This window comes from Sander vitreus, chromosome 17, assembly GCF_031162955.1.
Source record: "Sander vitreus isolate 19-12246 chromosome 17, sanVit1, whole genome shotgun sequence".
Classification (NCBI taxonomy): Eukaryota; Metazoa; Chordata; class Actinopteri; order Perciformes; family Percidae; genus Sander; species Sander vitreus.
Window position 1 is genome coordinate 28,947,328 of NC_135871.1, and position 16,123 is coordinate 28,963,450.

General features: G+C 40.0%; 2 protein-coding genes across 3 annotated transcripts in view; both read left to right on the plus strand.

Moving 5' to 3' along the window:
- The window catches only part of LOC144532458 (protein kinase C epsilon type-like), a 104,904-nt gene extending 96,077 nt beyond the window's left edge, over positions 1-8,827 (plus strand). For both annotated transcript variants that reach the window (XM_078273227.1, XM_078273228.1), the window contains exons 14-15: positions 3,537-3,683; positions 4,220-8,827. In XM_078273227.1, coding sequence (XP_078129353.1) covers positions 3,537-3,683; positions 4,220-4,366 — 294 coding nt within the window. In that variant the 3' untranslated portion in view covers positions 4,367-8,827. The remainder of the gene's footprint in view (positions 1-3,536; positions 3,684-4,219) is intronic.
- Positions 8,828-15,248: 6,421 nt separating this feature from the next.
- The window catches only part of epas1b (endothelial PAS domain protein 1b), an 88,873-nt gene continuing 87,998 nt past the window's right edge, over positions 15,249-16,123 (plus strand). The window contains exon 1 of the mRNA XM_078273226.1: positions 15,249-15,721. Within this exon, the coding sequence (XP_078129352.1) occupies positions 15,696-15,721 (26 nt within the window). The 5' untranslated portion in view covers positions 15,249-15,695. The remainder of the gene's footprint in view (positions 15,722-16,123) is intronic.

Genomic DNA, 16,123 nt, shown 5'->3' on the forward strand with positions numbered 1-16,123 from the left:
TTGTTTCACGCAGAGAAAAATCTAAGCGCACCAAAATGAATCACTCCAAACCACATAAGAGTGTTCACTCTGCTTTGCAGTCAATAAAATTCACACTCCAAAAAGACAAAAATCCACAATTTGCGCATGTCTTGAAATGCATTATTGGTGACAAGAAGGTTAGTAAGGAACAAACCTGTAAACACGTCTCGCTGCCATTAGTTCGAACTATAATTATTGCCAACATCAAACCTTTGAAAAAACTAATTGCAACTCTAAAAATAGACCCACACTCTGGGATCCATCTGCATACCAATGTATCTTTAATTGCGTGGTCTTTCTCTTGCATCTACTGTTCCTCTGGTTTTTCAGATTACAGTATCAGCTCTACGACACACTAAAAAATCTCAACCTCCCTTCAGCACACTATTACTGAGCCTCTATAGTCCTAGTTGTGTTTTTTTTTCTTCATTTTCTTTGCTTTTTCCTCATGCTTTCTAAAGAAAAAGAAAAAAAAGAAAAATGAGCATTGAAACTCGCACATTATGTAGAATTGAAATGATATCCAGCCCTAATGGTCTAATGGGCTGGTACAGTTCCAAACTAAGGATCCACTAAGGACCCTTAACTCGATGATGTCTTTCCATTTATGTATCAGTTCTCGTGTTTCTTTACTGTCTTGTCTCATTCTCAGTGTCACGTGTGAGTGAGGATGCAATTTTTTTTCTTGGTGTTCCATGTTTCCTCCACTGGAAGAACATTGGACCATTTCCTCTATGTTTTAATCCATGACTCTTTTTGTGTGTGTGTGTGTGTGTGTGTGTGTGTGTGTGTGTGTGTGTGTGCACTTCTGTGCACATGTACGTGCGTGTGTGTGTAATGCTACTTGTCCGTCGTTTATTTGTTCGGCCAGTTTTTCCATCACAAGCCCTTGCGTTTACCTTGGCTGTTGACTGCAAAGCCTTGTGGGAAAGTGTATGTGTTTATGTTGGACAAAATGTCTTGGACTCCGACCAGTCACTTGACCAGCCCTCTGGGCTTTGATTGGACATGTCATCCAGCTGAACTTAAAACTCCCTCAGCTCAGTCTAATGGCTGGTCACCACTCACCCAGCTTTCAAGAATTTGAGGAAATCCTGAAGAAAATGTCGACGAAGGAGTCCTTTTATAGTGGCTCTATTGTTTCCAAATAGCAAGATAAGTCTGTACTCATTTACAGTATATGCTGTTAATGGGGTGTTTATGAGGATTGTAGACCCATAATTTCCATTTTTTTTTTTTTTTTTTATCTAAAGTGAAAAAAGGATTTCTCAAATCCCACTTTGCACTTAGCTTCATCCTGGACTTTACATCTGCCCATTTCACATACTATATATTCTTTGCACATTCTGCACTCAACCCATTCAGGCTCATTTTTTAGCAACATTTTTAACGGTTTTTGTATTCAAATTCATGTTTAAGATGTTTGTTTGTCTGTTTGTGTTTGCACCATTCACCAAGGCAAATTCCACGTAAGTGTAACTTATTGTGGCAATAAACCTTTTTCTGATTCTGATTGTTGATTATGTTTTTTTTTGTTTTTTTTGGTTTGTTAACAAATACAAATCTACAAAACATTTAAAAGCAAGCTTTTCATTTTCTACCAGGCGCTGACTTTAGCTTTCACTAAATTAAGGTGACAAAGGCTGGCATTTCTTACCTAAGTCTTTGCTTGGCAGCTGCTGGGTAAAGTAAAGGTAAGCCCAGTCGGAGATAAACATATTGATTCATGAAGGTATGTATGTATTGTGAATTATTTGTGACAATTTTTAGAATGGATTTCTTTTACCAATGATTCACGTAAATATTTTCAGTTTTTACGATACCCTCGACGGTGACTACATCATATCCGTTTTCAGCAAAACAGACCGAAAGCAGAAAATGCAGAAAAATCCATGTTAAGTTCTTCTTTACAAATGAAATAAATAAATGTCAGACTGACTGACATGTGATGATCATTCTTCTTAGAAAACAATTGGTTTTTAGAAATGTCTCACGATATACTGTCTCTCGAAGTGTATCATTCAACATTTGTTTTTGTTAAAGAAGGAAAAGAAAATCACGATATTCCTAGAATCGCCATAAATGAAAAATCACAATACAAATCAAACTGACACCAATGTATCCTGAAAGGATCCAAATCAGGACAAAAGCATAAAAGCCCTAAAAGACAGTTTGTTAGAGAAATAAGTCACACACACACCACTCTGCAATGACTCAATAGTTCCGAATTTGGACTTCCAATATTTGGAGCATGTGAAAAATATAATGTAAAAGTAAAGGGCTACGCATGGTATTTCTGATAATCAGCATTTCATATCTCCTGCTGCTCATCTCATTTGGTCCTTTACTACTGTGAACTTGGTCCCCTCCAAATGGACGCTCGTCCTCCGATTTTTCCCTGATATTTTTGTTCTCCTGGTTAGTGTGTGAAATGTTCTCTGCCTCGGTGTACGAGCTGTCTGCTGCTGTAAACAGGTCTAGTAAACAGACGGAAAAAGCCGGATGTTCTCTACTGATTGAACAAAATATGTTTCACCTGAACATCATGATGACATTAATTATCTGCTCTTTTCTCTCGCTCTTAGAAGCAGCAAATAAACTGATATTTACGTCATACGAGTCTTTTCTTCTTCTTTTACAAAGCCGATTTGAAAAACCCAAAGGATGTTTTTTTTGTTCAGGTCTGACCTCTACACATGTTAAATCTAGGGGTGTAACGATGTGTGTGTGTGTGTGTGTGTGTGTGTGTGTGTGTGTGTGTGTGTGTGTGTGTGTGTGTGTGTGTGTTGCCCAGTATTGGGTTTCAGGAGGCTTTTATTTTGTAGCGTTATATATGTTTTTTTCTGTCTTGCACTGTTAAAAAAAAATAGCCTAATAGTTAAAAAAACAGAAAGGTAGAAGCTTCCGGTTTACTGTTTAAAAAAATCAACAGAAAAAATACATTTTCAAAAACTCAAGACACTCAAAATTCAGATATATCGATCTTAATCGATATATCGATGCAAAGATCCACTATCCAATATTAGCCATGCAAAGTCAAAATATCAGCACATATAGTCTGTAAGATTCCCACTTTATATTTATTCTTTTTTTTATACTTTTTTTTATTATTATTTAAATGCCTGGAAGAGCTCAGTTATAAAACTGACCGACCCTATTAAGTTTCTTTTTTGAGTTGATATGAATGTGTTAAATTGGCGTATGATATCGTCTACATGTCGATCGCAGGTTCCTTGTGAGTTACACCCCTAGTTATATCTCAGTCCTTACTCCAGACTAATTTCACCTCAGAGTGATAGTACACAGTCACTTGGGTAATATCGGACTATTCTGATGTAGGATTTTAAAATGAAAGGCTTTGAAAATGACCAATTAACGCTATATTTGAACTCTTTTTCCGGCTGCTAATTAAAGCCCTCAAAATCAGGAGATATCTTTCAGTCAAGAAAACAGTTCTCTCTTCTTTTCTTTCTCTCATTCTCCACCTCTTTCATTTTTTCCCTGTCACCTCTCAGTTCATGACTAAGAGTCCTAACAAGCGTCTGGGCTGCGTGGCGGCTCAGGGTCTGGAGGAGGCCATCAAGTTCCACGTGTTCTTCAGAGAGATCGACTGGACGCTGCTGGAGCAGAGGAAGATCAGACCGCCATTCAAACCTCGCATCGTGAGTTCACACGCACACACACACACACACGCACACACACACACATACGCACACACAACAACAAAAGGATTCTGTCTGCTCTATTCAGATGTGAATAAAAGCATTTCTTGTTAAGGCTGTGCAATTAATCGCATTTTGATCGGGATTTCAATTTCGGCTTCGATCACAAAAACAATGTAATCGAGAAAAACTATTATTTTGCACATTAGGGTTTTGCAAGTAAGCTCTTATTTTGTCTCGTGTTCTGAATGAAAGACACTTCCCCTCGCCCCTCCCGAAGGCAAAACTCACCCAGCCAACATTTGAATATATTTTTTAATTATTTACTTTTAGGGTAACTCATAAAGTTATAAATACACGGGCAAAGTATTAAGGGGATTTTCACAGTTCAAGGTGGTTTTCACAGTTGATTTGTTGAACTGTTTTCACAGTTGTTTTTTTTAAGTTAAGTGCAACAGAGGGTGAAGTCCACCAAAACAGATGATCTTAAAAGGAATGAACTCTGAAACCGTTCTCTGTTGGTCTTTGTCTTCCAGAAAACCAAACGGGATGTGAATAACTTTGACCAGGACTTTACGCGCGAAGAACCCAACCTGACGCCGACGGAGGCCAGCATCATCAAGCAGATCAACCAAGATGAGTTTAAAGGATTCTCCTACTTTGGAGACGAGACTGTGGCCTAGACACACACACACACACACACACACACACACACACACACACACACACACACACACACGATTAACAACATACACCAACACACTTAAGAAATCTTCAAGCAAAGATATATTTAAAGAGAAACACGCCCTTCTGGAATGAAACGGCCTGAACTTTTCCAGATTCTGACCACTCCAGGAATTATACTAGACCATCTGTATCTCTCTCTTTTTATGGTTTCTGTGCTCTTGTTGTTTGTCCATTGGTGCATAATCCCATCAAAATATATGCTCGAGCAGCATGTAAGCGCAGGTCAGATACTGTGAGAAATGCTCCTTCACTCGGACCGCATGGATGTCGGATAAAGCAGTGGACAACCAAACCCTGTGTGTGTGGTGTGTGTGTGTGTGTGTGTGTGTGTGTGTGTGTGTGTGTGTGTGTGTGCGTAAGAGAGAGATAATGTACAAATGTGCATGCATGCATAGTCGAGAGAAAGAGTCATTTCTGTACATGATGTGCTGAATCCTGTGTCTATCTTTGTGTCTAAGTGTTTTTTTGTTCCCTAAACTTGTGAATGGAAAAAGGTTGAACCAATGATTGTATTTAAAGAAAGAAATAAGGTCTTGGAAAGTATTTTATTTATTAGACAAAAAAAGAGATGTCAAAAGGACATTTTTCAGATGAAACTATGATGGAATTAGAAGTTTTGTCTGTCAAACTGGCTCATTAAATGTTAACTCTAGAAAATGCAACACAAAAGTGACACTTTGGCATTTTGAAATTTGAATTTAGTTTGATCTCAGCAGTTTCTTTTCTTATTAGAGAGAAGAGTTATGCGCGCTGTTTTTCCCTCTCTCTCTCCATATTTTGTCGTGTTAGTACATTGATTGTTCCCCTTCTTCATTGAAACCAAATGGTACCATTAGCCATCAGCTAACACGCCTGCAGTAACTTACCACTGGGAGCATCCATTGTTGTACTGAGGTATGCTTGCAGTGTTAACAAGCTGTTTTCCATATGACTTGAGACTTGACATTGACAGTTTTCCAATGAAGCCAAATAACTGAAGCTGAAATCTAAAATGTCAGAGAAGCCCTTTAAAAAAATCCTATTTACTGAAACTCTGAGAGTCACCTCCTTAAATCCCTTCATGACCACTTGACCATTGAAATGCCTTTGTGTGTGTGTGTGTGTGTGTGTGTGTGTGTGTGTGTGTGTGTGTGTGTGTGTGTGTGTGTGTGTGTGTGTGTGTGTGTGTGTGTGTGTACAGTAGCTGGGGTTGGCCACGAAACCCGGCTCCAAATTTGAATCGATTCCAAAATGCCGTAAAAATATACTCATTTCAGTTCTGCTCATCAGTTCCACCTACACATGGTGTTCATGGACCGGATGGCGCAGCGCAGTGCAATACATTTTGTTCTGTTTAGGCCAAGGCCGCCCAATTTGGGGCCTGCGGGCCAAGTTTGGCGTGCACTCCCTTTGTACATGCTCATGCTTATTCTCCTCTTAATTTGAAAGTGCTGTAAAATCCTAAACGTAATGACTACGAAACGTACATTTTGTGCAGCTAAAAAGTTCTTAATCTGAGTTTTGCGGCAATTTTAAGCACAGTGCTGGTAAAGAATTACAAGAATTATGGTATTGAACGTCAAAATTTCCAACTTCCATCCAGATACATTTTGGCCCTTCATCTGAAAGAATTTTGGCACCTCTGGTTTAGGCAATATGGGCTCTACGGAGGTTAGTGTACAGTATATAAACAAAGAATAGACAGATTATTATTGAGGCATATTAACAACAAATAACAGCAACCAAATGACACTGTGTGAAGTTTATTTACAGATCTGTAAACTATATGAAGTGAATCGTGAATGTTTTTTTTCGTTTTTCGGTTCGCTTCCAAGTGAACTAGAGTTGTAGCCTGACAAGTCAGACCCACATCCAGATGTTGGGTCAGGGAACTCACCATTGGCAGGGTTCAGTCCGAGGGGCGGGATAAACGGTTGTCTTTCAAATTCCCTCTGCACACAATAGGATAGAACTACAACCAACCAGAGCAGAGCTAGTTGATGGATTAAACATTAAACTCCGAACACATCTTCCTTTTTAAGAATGACTTCAGTGTCGTTCTTTGTTCTTTTCTCAAAGAAAAGCTGAACTCCAAGTCTTCCAGAGTCGCGGCCAAAGCCGATTCCAAAGACCGCTGTTCTCCAGCAGCAGCAGCCATCTTCTTTGTTTTCAAGTAGCAGGGAACTCACGCGGAACCGTCGCAACTCTGCCGTCATTATGTTAAGCCCCGCCCACCGACTCTATACACGATGTGATTGGCCTGACTAGAGTTTAGTTGTTCCAGCTCGCAAGCCAACGGAGAGTTGCTAGACGACCCTTACTGCAAATTACTTACAATAATTTGTTGCCGCTAGAGTGTGTCTAGATTTCTAGGCTAGTAGAGTTGGGTTCACTTCAGGTAAAAACGCGATCCGACCCAAATACAGGAAGTGAACCAAAAGCAGAGCATTTGCTATCCTGCTATTGCAACCTCGCACTCAATTTACGGACTTCTATATGATTTAAGGGATGATAACTTTCAGATCCATAAGCTGTTCTGAGCACACATCGCTGGTCATCTGTGTGACATCATCATCATCTCTCACTCCTTCACTCGCTGTCTGTCAGCTGATCATTGTTTGTCTTCTTCTAAAATATTAGAAACACTAACGCAGAACCAGAAAACCCAAGATGTTATAAAGGTAGTGGTGCTCCATTATTTCGGAGACCAGAAGTTTCGGCTAGTTTCAGATATTCTGTCCACTAAACAAGCGACCGTTTTTGATTGTGTGTTTACAGTGTTTGGTGCGTTTGACAAAATGCAGTGGGAACGCAAACCCAACCAAATCCAAATGAAAAATGCAACAATGTTGCAACGTCACCCACCAAATAGCACCAAGTCCATGTGATCTGTTTTCAACCCTTCCGTCAAAGAACCAGAATCAAGAATCATTAACAACCAGAATCGGAAACATTCAAATCCAAACAGTGCCCAACCCTAACAGTAACTGTAATCGGTCGCTGTCCTGGACCTACAGTCTCTGACGCGTTATTATGGATCCCACGTAACGTCTAGGCAAGTCCCGCCCTACGAAGCAGCCCGATTGGTTGGGGTTAGGCATTGACCTCGAGTGGTTAAGGTTAGGATAGCCGATTGGTCAGGGGATAGGACCTGAACAATTCGGGTTACGTTACCTTGCGTAAGCATGGACGCCTGGCCAATAGTAGTGTGTGAATGCTATTGAAGGGCGGTGCTTTCCTAAAAGTTGCGTGGGTTCCATAATAACGCGTCTCTGACATGACAAATCAAACCCTCATGATTCCACATGAAAGATCGTATGTCGTAATGTGTGTGTGTGTGTGTGCGAGTGCGTGTGTGTGTGTGTGCGTGCGTGCATGGAGAGCCATCTTAATGTCGTCATTATGTTTTATTTTATTTAAAACATCTTTTGTTTTTGTGGTCGTGTTGTTTTAAGTAGATTGTGTAGTTCTTGCAGACATGTTCGAGATCATTTGGTTTCATGTGTTGCAGCGAGACTCACCTGTTCAGAAACACTCCAGAGCCTCCTCATCCTCTTTGTACAGCCCAAATATGTACAGTCAATTATAAGCTGGTGTCCAGAGGTGTTGGTCTATGTTGCAGGTCAGGTTTAGGACTTATATATTGTAAACTGAAAAGACTCCAAGAAAACTCCATGTGCAATACTCTAAAAAGTTTTGTATTTCTTCTATTATTCTCTTTCTTCCTATATTTCTTCTTCCCATCATTTTTTTCTTTCTCTTTAGCCTCATTCACAGACAGGTACACAGAGGACTACTGTACGGTTAGTTTTGGGGCACATAAAAGTGATAATTATTTCACGCACATTGTAGATGTATGACGCACTTTAAACACATCTCTATAGGCTTTTTTTTTCGAAATTTCCGGACGTCGTAAACAAAGCCAGCTTACGGGATTTAAGAACGCTATGCTGACAGAGAGGACGTCAGTTGAGTGGGCGGTCCTTCAATGTGGCCCAGGTCACATTCACGTACACACTGCTTTAAAAGAACGTGAACATATGGGGCCCGGACAACCTCTATGGGTCCTCAATGCGTCCTCGGGTGCATTCACACCTGTACCTAGAGCTGTCCATTAGTGATTGGATCACACACACACACACACACACACACACAGCGGTGCAGATTTACCCCTTGTGTTGTCCTTGACCCATTTTTAAAGTTTTTTATATGTGAAATATGGGTTTCTTTCAACCAAATGGCCCAAAAATAACATGGATGCACGTTGTATGGTATGGAACCCATACAACATTCTTCACAGGTAAAATGAATGATTACTTCCATTGATTTTTGGGTGTTTAAAATGTTTAAATGGTTTTCAAAACAGTATCCCGACTAAACTTTGACATATACCAGTCTCTGATAGACTCAACATCCTCTGATCGTAACTATTAGTCATAATAATTCAAAATGTATGCCTTTCTTTAAAGAAAAAAGGAGGTATAATTTCATATAAATTAGTTTTATTGACCATGAATTAAAAAAAAAAATCATTTTCAATTTTGACCTGAAATGGCCAAAAAGTTCACATCAACGGGAAGACAACACAAGGGTTTTATTGCCAACCATCTTCCCAAACACCATGTTTCTGCAGTCCATCATTTCTCTTCTCTTTTAAAGCAGCTACACACCGGGCCGATAATCGGCCGTCTGACAGTCTGGCGAGGTCGGTGACTCGAGTCTGGTCGGTGTGTTCCGTGCCGTCGTCTGTTGGAGGAGCCGTCGGCCTCCATTTTGGCCGACCTGACATGTTCAGTTGGAGACAGGGCAGTCGGGACTCACCCGGAAATGGCAAGCGGCATGAGCGTGACTAAGCCTCTCAAAATCTGACGAAAATCTTTTAAACTGACCTTTGTTGATCTGAAATAAAGACAGATTCAGCAACTGCACGGCCTATTTCTCGCTTAAAATGTTTTCAGAAACACGTTTCAGTGAACTATTTTAGTACAATATGAGATCGTAATCTAAATGAGTTGCCAGTAATGGCTGTTTGAAAAATCCGAAATCCGGAAGCAGATCCACGTGACGCGTTTGTCCAGTCAGCTGCCTGTCTTTATTTTTGGGCGACAATACAGATTAGCGCCGCCTGCTGTTATGGAGACGTATTACATCTTATCGCGTCGATGTGTTCCGAGGCTTTTTTTTTTACCAACTCGGGGAGACTGATCAGTCCAACTGGCTTTTCTGCTGAGGGTCGGCCGTCTGGTTGGTGTGTAACGGCCTTTAATGTGTCTTCTGCTGCATGTTTTTTTTAATAAAAAAAAAAAAATCAAACTGTTTGTTCCACTACGACCCAAAAAAGGGTTTTCTCTCCCAGAAGTCCTCCATGCTAAATGCCAAAAGCTATTTCCAAAAAAAGGAAATCATGTAGGAAGATCCTTTTAATAGATTTATTTTTTTTTTGAAGTTCTTATTCAAGTTAATTTAAACACGCAGTTGGTTGATTTCAAACTTGGAAACAGTATTATGATTTTACTTACAGCATCAAACATGTATCTTCCTCGGGTCGTAAGCAGAATGTTACTGTATGTACTTGTTTTTGATTTGCTGTCCCTGTATTTGTGAAGCTTATTATGTACATTTTGTCGTCTGACCTGTATTTTTTTTTTCTTCATGCCCTTCATTTGTGTTCATGGCGATATGTTTTTTCTGTTACGCTGTGTGCCAAATGTACTGTATTTTAAAAACGATGTGAAGATGTATTTTAATTTTTGAAACAAATTAAATATCATGATGTTAAAGAAAATGTCTGTTTCGTGTATCATTTCCGTGACGTCGGTGAGAAGTTTTAAATTTTGCATTAAATGTCACATTTTGGCCATTAAAGTAGAGCTTTACATTTAAATGTTTGCCTCAATTTAGGCTTAATATGAACTCAGCAAGCACAAAAAAAACAAGATATGACATTTCTTTATGACCTTACCATACAGCATAGAACAAGCACCCAGGGAGATCATACCTCCACCAAGGAGGAGTTTAGAAATTCACTTCGGTAATCTTTTCCATCTAAAATGTTTGCGACGTGGACAGAGGAAGACGCTGTTGATCGCTAGAAGCAGTTATCTGTCTCTGAGTTTCTATAAAAAGTGGCGAGACGTGCTCTTTAACACACTTAGTGAGAAAATCAACAACTGTGATGACGCAGGCTGGACTGCTGCAGCCTCTCTGCTTCTGTTTTTGTTGGTACCCTATGCTCATATCATGTTAAAAAGTCTAAAAACATCAATCTAAATCTGAAACCCCCAAGAATATAAATGTATTGATTTTGTAAAAAAGGACTATAGCTCTCATCTGGACGAAAATGGAGGCAAATACAATTGGTGCTTGGATCAAGAATATGGCACAATGTATGTCCATGCAGAGATAATCTCTCCATGGGCATACATTGTGCCATATATTAAAAACAAAAACAAATTGGGGGTGCTTGAGAAAAAATCTGGAAACCATTTGACCAGTTTATAACAAAAGGAGACATAGGGGAGCTTCTACAGAGGGATATAATCCGGGGGAAGGACAGAGACATGTCTTGGAGGGTGACAGCAGATGTGCAATTCTTGTTTGTTTTTGAATGTGTGCGTATCATGGCTTTGCTGGGGGTGCTATTGTTCTGTACATGTGACACTGTCATTTCAATCAGGAGAGACTTCGTTGCAGATATGCAAAGGTTTATTTGTACATTTACATAATATGAAATGTACAGAGTCTCGTTATAAAATCTTATAAAAGGGGTCTAGAAGCCAAGACATATCCCTCCGATAGACTCTAGACACTAGTGGTGGTGTGAAGGAGCCTGGAGACCGGACCGAGGAGCCGACGGGACCGCTATGCCGGAGGAGGACTCAGGGTGCCGTGGGTGATGGTGACTGGAGGTGGAAGGGGAGGAGGAGGGTTGCACGCTTTACCTGAAATGACAACTGACAGCAACAGAGAGGAGAACTGATTAAGAGCAGGGATGTCATGCTGTGATTGATGAATTTTGAATTTCATGGCCGCTTCTGATTGGTTTAACAGAAAAGTGAACGCCTACAAAACAGCTGTTCAGTTTTAGGAAGAGAGAGAGAGAGGTGGATGAAGTTTAGAAGTCTTCCTGAAAGAATTTACGCTGAGCTTCATACAATTAGCATTTTGTTTTTTAGCTGTTCTAGTACAACTGAGGTCAAGAGAGGCATTTTGTTGTGGGCGAAACGAGGGCTAAAAGTTGTAATTGCAATAAAAAAAATCAATCAAACATCAAGTCTAAAAATGCTTGTCATATATTCCAGATTTGTCAGGTAAGCCCAGATATTTAAACACAGCTCTTCTCTAAACCTGAGCTGCCAACACAGATCAATACAGATTTAAGTTTCCTACCTGACAGTCAGCTGCAGTTTAGATAGAAATCTAGTTTATGGGCTCAGTGGACGATGCCAGTAAATTACTACCAAACAGAGGAGGAGGAAGTAAGTAGGGGGGGTGGTGTGCGATCACAGAAGGCTTGTATCATGTGGATGCGCCGACAGTGTTGTTGTCATTACTTAGAATTCCTCGTGGGGGCGACAGAAACTACGCACTATAGCTTTAAAGTACCAAAGGTTAAAGTACTAATGCAGAATGCTAAAGCTGTCAGACAAAATAGTATAGTGGAGTACAAAAGTACAATATTATTACCCTGCGATGGGGGTTGGTTGTCACAATGTGTCAGTGTCTTTGATGGTTAATTAACTCTTGGTACAATAAGGCAAGGCAACGTTTTTCGTGCTTTTTCGTCACCTTTTGACGTTGAGTTTTTATTTTGACAATTGTTTGAGGTTTTGGTCTCTTTTTTTGAGTTTCTTTTCCGAGTTTTTTTGTCTCTGTTTCCGAGTTGTTTTTTTCTAAAATTTTTTCAATGTTTTTGTCGCTTTTCTAAATACCTCCCGAAATAGTTGGAGATCTCAACCCCCCCAATGTTGAAGCCAAAGTTACGCCGCTGTATGAATGAATAGTTTTATTTCTAATAACATACAAAAAAATGGAATAAAGTATTTCACTGTCAGAAAATGCAAGAATAAGCTAAATAAATACTCTTAAATAAATACTATTGTCCGATAAGAAGTAGGAAGAAGCAAAATGCTTTTCGGGTCCTACCCTTACACTGTTAGAAAAGTCAGTAGAAATACGGGCTAATATACTGTTTAATATGAAGGAATTTTCTGCAATGATTTTGCAGATGTTTTCCCTATTTTAATTTCTGGATTATCAGAAATGTCCATTAGGGCGCCTGGTTAGCTCCCCTGGTAGAGCAGGCGCCCATATATAGAGGTTTACTCCTCGACACAATGGCCGCAGGTTCAATCCTGACCTGCGACTGTTTGTTGCATGTCATTCCCCCCCATCTCTCTCTCCCCACTCTTCAAGTCTAAGCTGTCCTATACAAATAAAGGCCCAAAATTCCCCCCCCCCCCAAAAAAAAAAGAAAAAAAGAAATGTCCGTTAAAGGTATAGAGGATATATTGTAAATCTACAGAATTTTCCATTTTTAGATTAACAGAAATGTCCATAAACTTCACGAAAAAGGTACTGGTAATTTCCTGCCAGGACATTATCTGTTTTTCTACGTATTTTTTTCTTACGGTGTACTAAATGTACTACAGGATTCCACCACTGTATAGCATAAGATTGAAGGTATTGTCATTTTGAGTTTCTTATCAGCATTGTATCATCTGTAGGTGTATGCGGCCCCCACTCTGCTTCCCCCCACACATAGGCTTCCTTGGCGCACAGTGGTTTGGTCCACTGCCTGCTACAAACACAAGTCCCTTGGTGGGAGGGAACAAAGTTTGAATCACTTCAGTAACGTTAGTTGTGGAACTCCAGTAAATAGACAAAGCTATTTTATTCACTTTAAACATTGGATGATGTGATTCTTTTCTCTAACTGTACGTACACACCGCCGCCGACTTGAGCTTACAGGAAGTCATTCAATTTCAAAGGAAGCTGGCTTAAGTACAGTAAATATATATATATATGTACTGTATATGTACTGATTCGTTACTGTACAGTAAATATATATATATATATATGTACTGTACTTAAGTATCAAAAGTAAGTTTCTGATATTAAATGTAGTTAAGTATAGAAGTAAAAGTAAAAAAAAAATTTGATTATGAACTTTATGGCCAAAGGTGTGTAACGTTATCTTCATCACCACTGTCGTCGGGGTGGTCATGGTCTGTTACCATGGCAGCAGGTGCTTCCATGACACTATCAGTCAATCTGCTTCTTTAGTTTTGGCCTATGGTTGGTTTTATTTTTGCCGCTTGGCAACAAACAGGCATCACATCACCAACTGGAATGGAGCGTGCATTATCTTGGCAATTTAGGAGAATGACAAACCTGCTTTTTTCCAGTGTACTTTAATCCAGTTTCCAGTAACTAGTAACCAAGATGCTTAGGGGAAATGTAGTGAAGTAAAAGTAAACGTTTCCGGAAATATAAATAACCAAGTAAAGTACAGATACATGAAAATTATACTTAAGTACAGTAGCAAAGTATTTGTACTTTGTTACATTACAGCACTGACAAAAGATTTTTCCATGAAAGCTATCTATGTTAGCGATTATAACGTTACCTAGCTTGTTTGGTAGCTTCTTGGATAGATAGTTAGCTAAATTGCTAATTCAACCCAACATGCTTTCACTGGTTACAGAAAATGAGCCGGCTGGCTAGTTAGCTAGCTCGCTTGTGTGCGGACTTAATGATTTGACTTGCCATCACTGTCACTGTGTATTAATATCAATATACATTGTTTATGATTTCTTAACAGTCATAGTTTATTTTATACTGTTAACTGTCTCGTTTTATGCTGCTTTTTATCTCGTTTTAAATTAGTTTATTTTCTGTGCGCCGCACTATCAACACCGGGCACACAGCGTCTGTCTCCATAAAGGAGAGAAGTTCACAAGTTCACGAAAGGTTGGTATCTCGTGAACACCTTTACATAATCACACATTAAAAAGTGCTCTAAAAATATTTTATATTGTGAATACGATGTTGTCAGTGTGTAACGTTGGAGTCCCGACTCTTAGCAAACAAGCGATTGCGCCTACTTTAGAAAGTTAATTAGTCACAAGATTGGGGTAGAATGCAGTTGGGTTGTCGAGATCAAAACTCTATATGTAGCAGCTGTGAATCAAATAAACTAATTATAAATAATGTTATGTCATTTGTTTACTCTTATACTGAATGTTTGCTGCTTCAATCCAGATGAGTATTGAAAAGTATTTTCTGCGACTGAAAAATGCACGTGTTGAGGATGAGGACCAGCCTGAACCGGAGGTATCAGTCTGAAACAGAGCTCAACAGTCCGACTAGTTATGTTTATTAATTTGTTTACAATATCTTCAGGCTTCAACCAGTGAAAGACAGGGTCAGGGAGAGAAAGAGATAGATTCGTTAGGCATTGAAGTAGGAGAGGAGAACAGCATCCAACAGCGTGTCCTCCTCAGTTTTTCATACTTGATTGTTACGAAAATAAGTACTAGGCTACTTACTGGAGTTCCACAACTACACATATCCTCTATAACTGTACAATATGGGCTGTAGCCTATTATTTGTGTCCCCTTCAAAAACTGCTCTTGAGAAATTTCATGTGTGTTGTCCCCCACAACTGTTGAAGAAATGTACGCCCATGCAGACACAGCTCGCACCTGTTGCAGATCAGGTACAAACAGGTAGGAGAGCTGAGCGCGAGGGGGAGGGCGGGGCTGGTCACGGAGAGAAGGGGGCGGCTCCAACCAATCAGCGTGCCGGGCTCAATGCAGCGGCTCCCACGGTGCCAGCGGAGCTTTCAGGTCAGACAACCGAGCAGCTCTGGGAGTTCTCAGAGGAGAAAAAAACGAGGAAAAGTTTGGACGAGCGGTTCTGCGGGCGGTTTGTGTGTCAGCAGCAGCGGCAGTTCAGCGTTTATCCGCAGCCTGTGTCAGGGTTTCTCTGCGGGTGAGAGGCGGTACAATCCTCAGCAGTGTTCTGAGACTGTACGGCCACGATCCCTTCAGCCAACCAGCCAGCCAACCAACCAACCAACCAACCAACCAGCCAGACAGACAGCCAGACAGCCAGCTTGTATGGACTAACCCACAGCTTTTATGACATGATCTGTCAAAGGGCTGCTTCCGACCTGCGCACGTCCATGTGAAACCTGCACACGTTACTTAGCCCATTTTGACCCTTAAAGTTGGACTTAACATAGACTGTCGGGGAATAACAACACAAAAAAAACAAGAAATCATGACGGCCGATAAAGAGAAAAAGAGGTAAGACATTTAATTGTTGTTTTTTTTTCCCTGTGTGTGTTTTTTTTTTTTTTTCTTCTTCTTTTTAATTTCCCGTCGGTTATGAGTTCATTAATCCGCGGCTTGCAGATAATAGTGTGTTTGTTCAGTGTACAAATTGCCTGACAGTTGGCCTCTGTCTGTGCAGAGACCTGTTGCATGTGACTTGGCCTGCATGCGTTTCTGCTCCGCTTTTATTTTATTTTATTTTTTTTTAAATGTCATGCAACCTTGAAGGACTTTTAAGACTTGTTTCTTATGAGTGAAAACATGCAAAGTCCAGCCAAACAAACTCCAAATGTTAAACTAAAATCTGAGGATGTGCAATATCTCAGCTGTTTTTTTTTTTTTATTGTTTTTATAGGTCACAGCAAATGAATATTT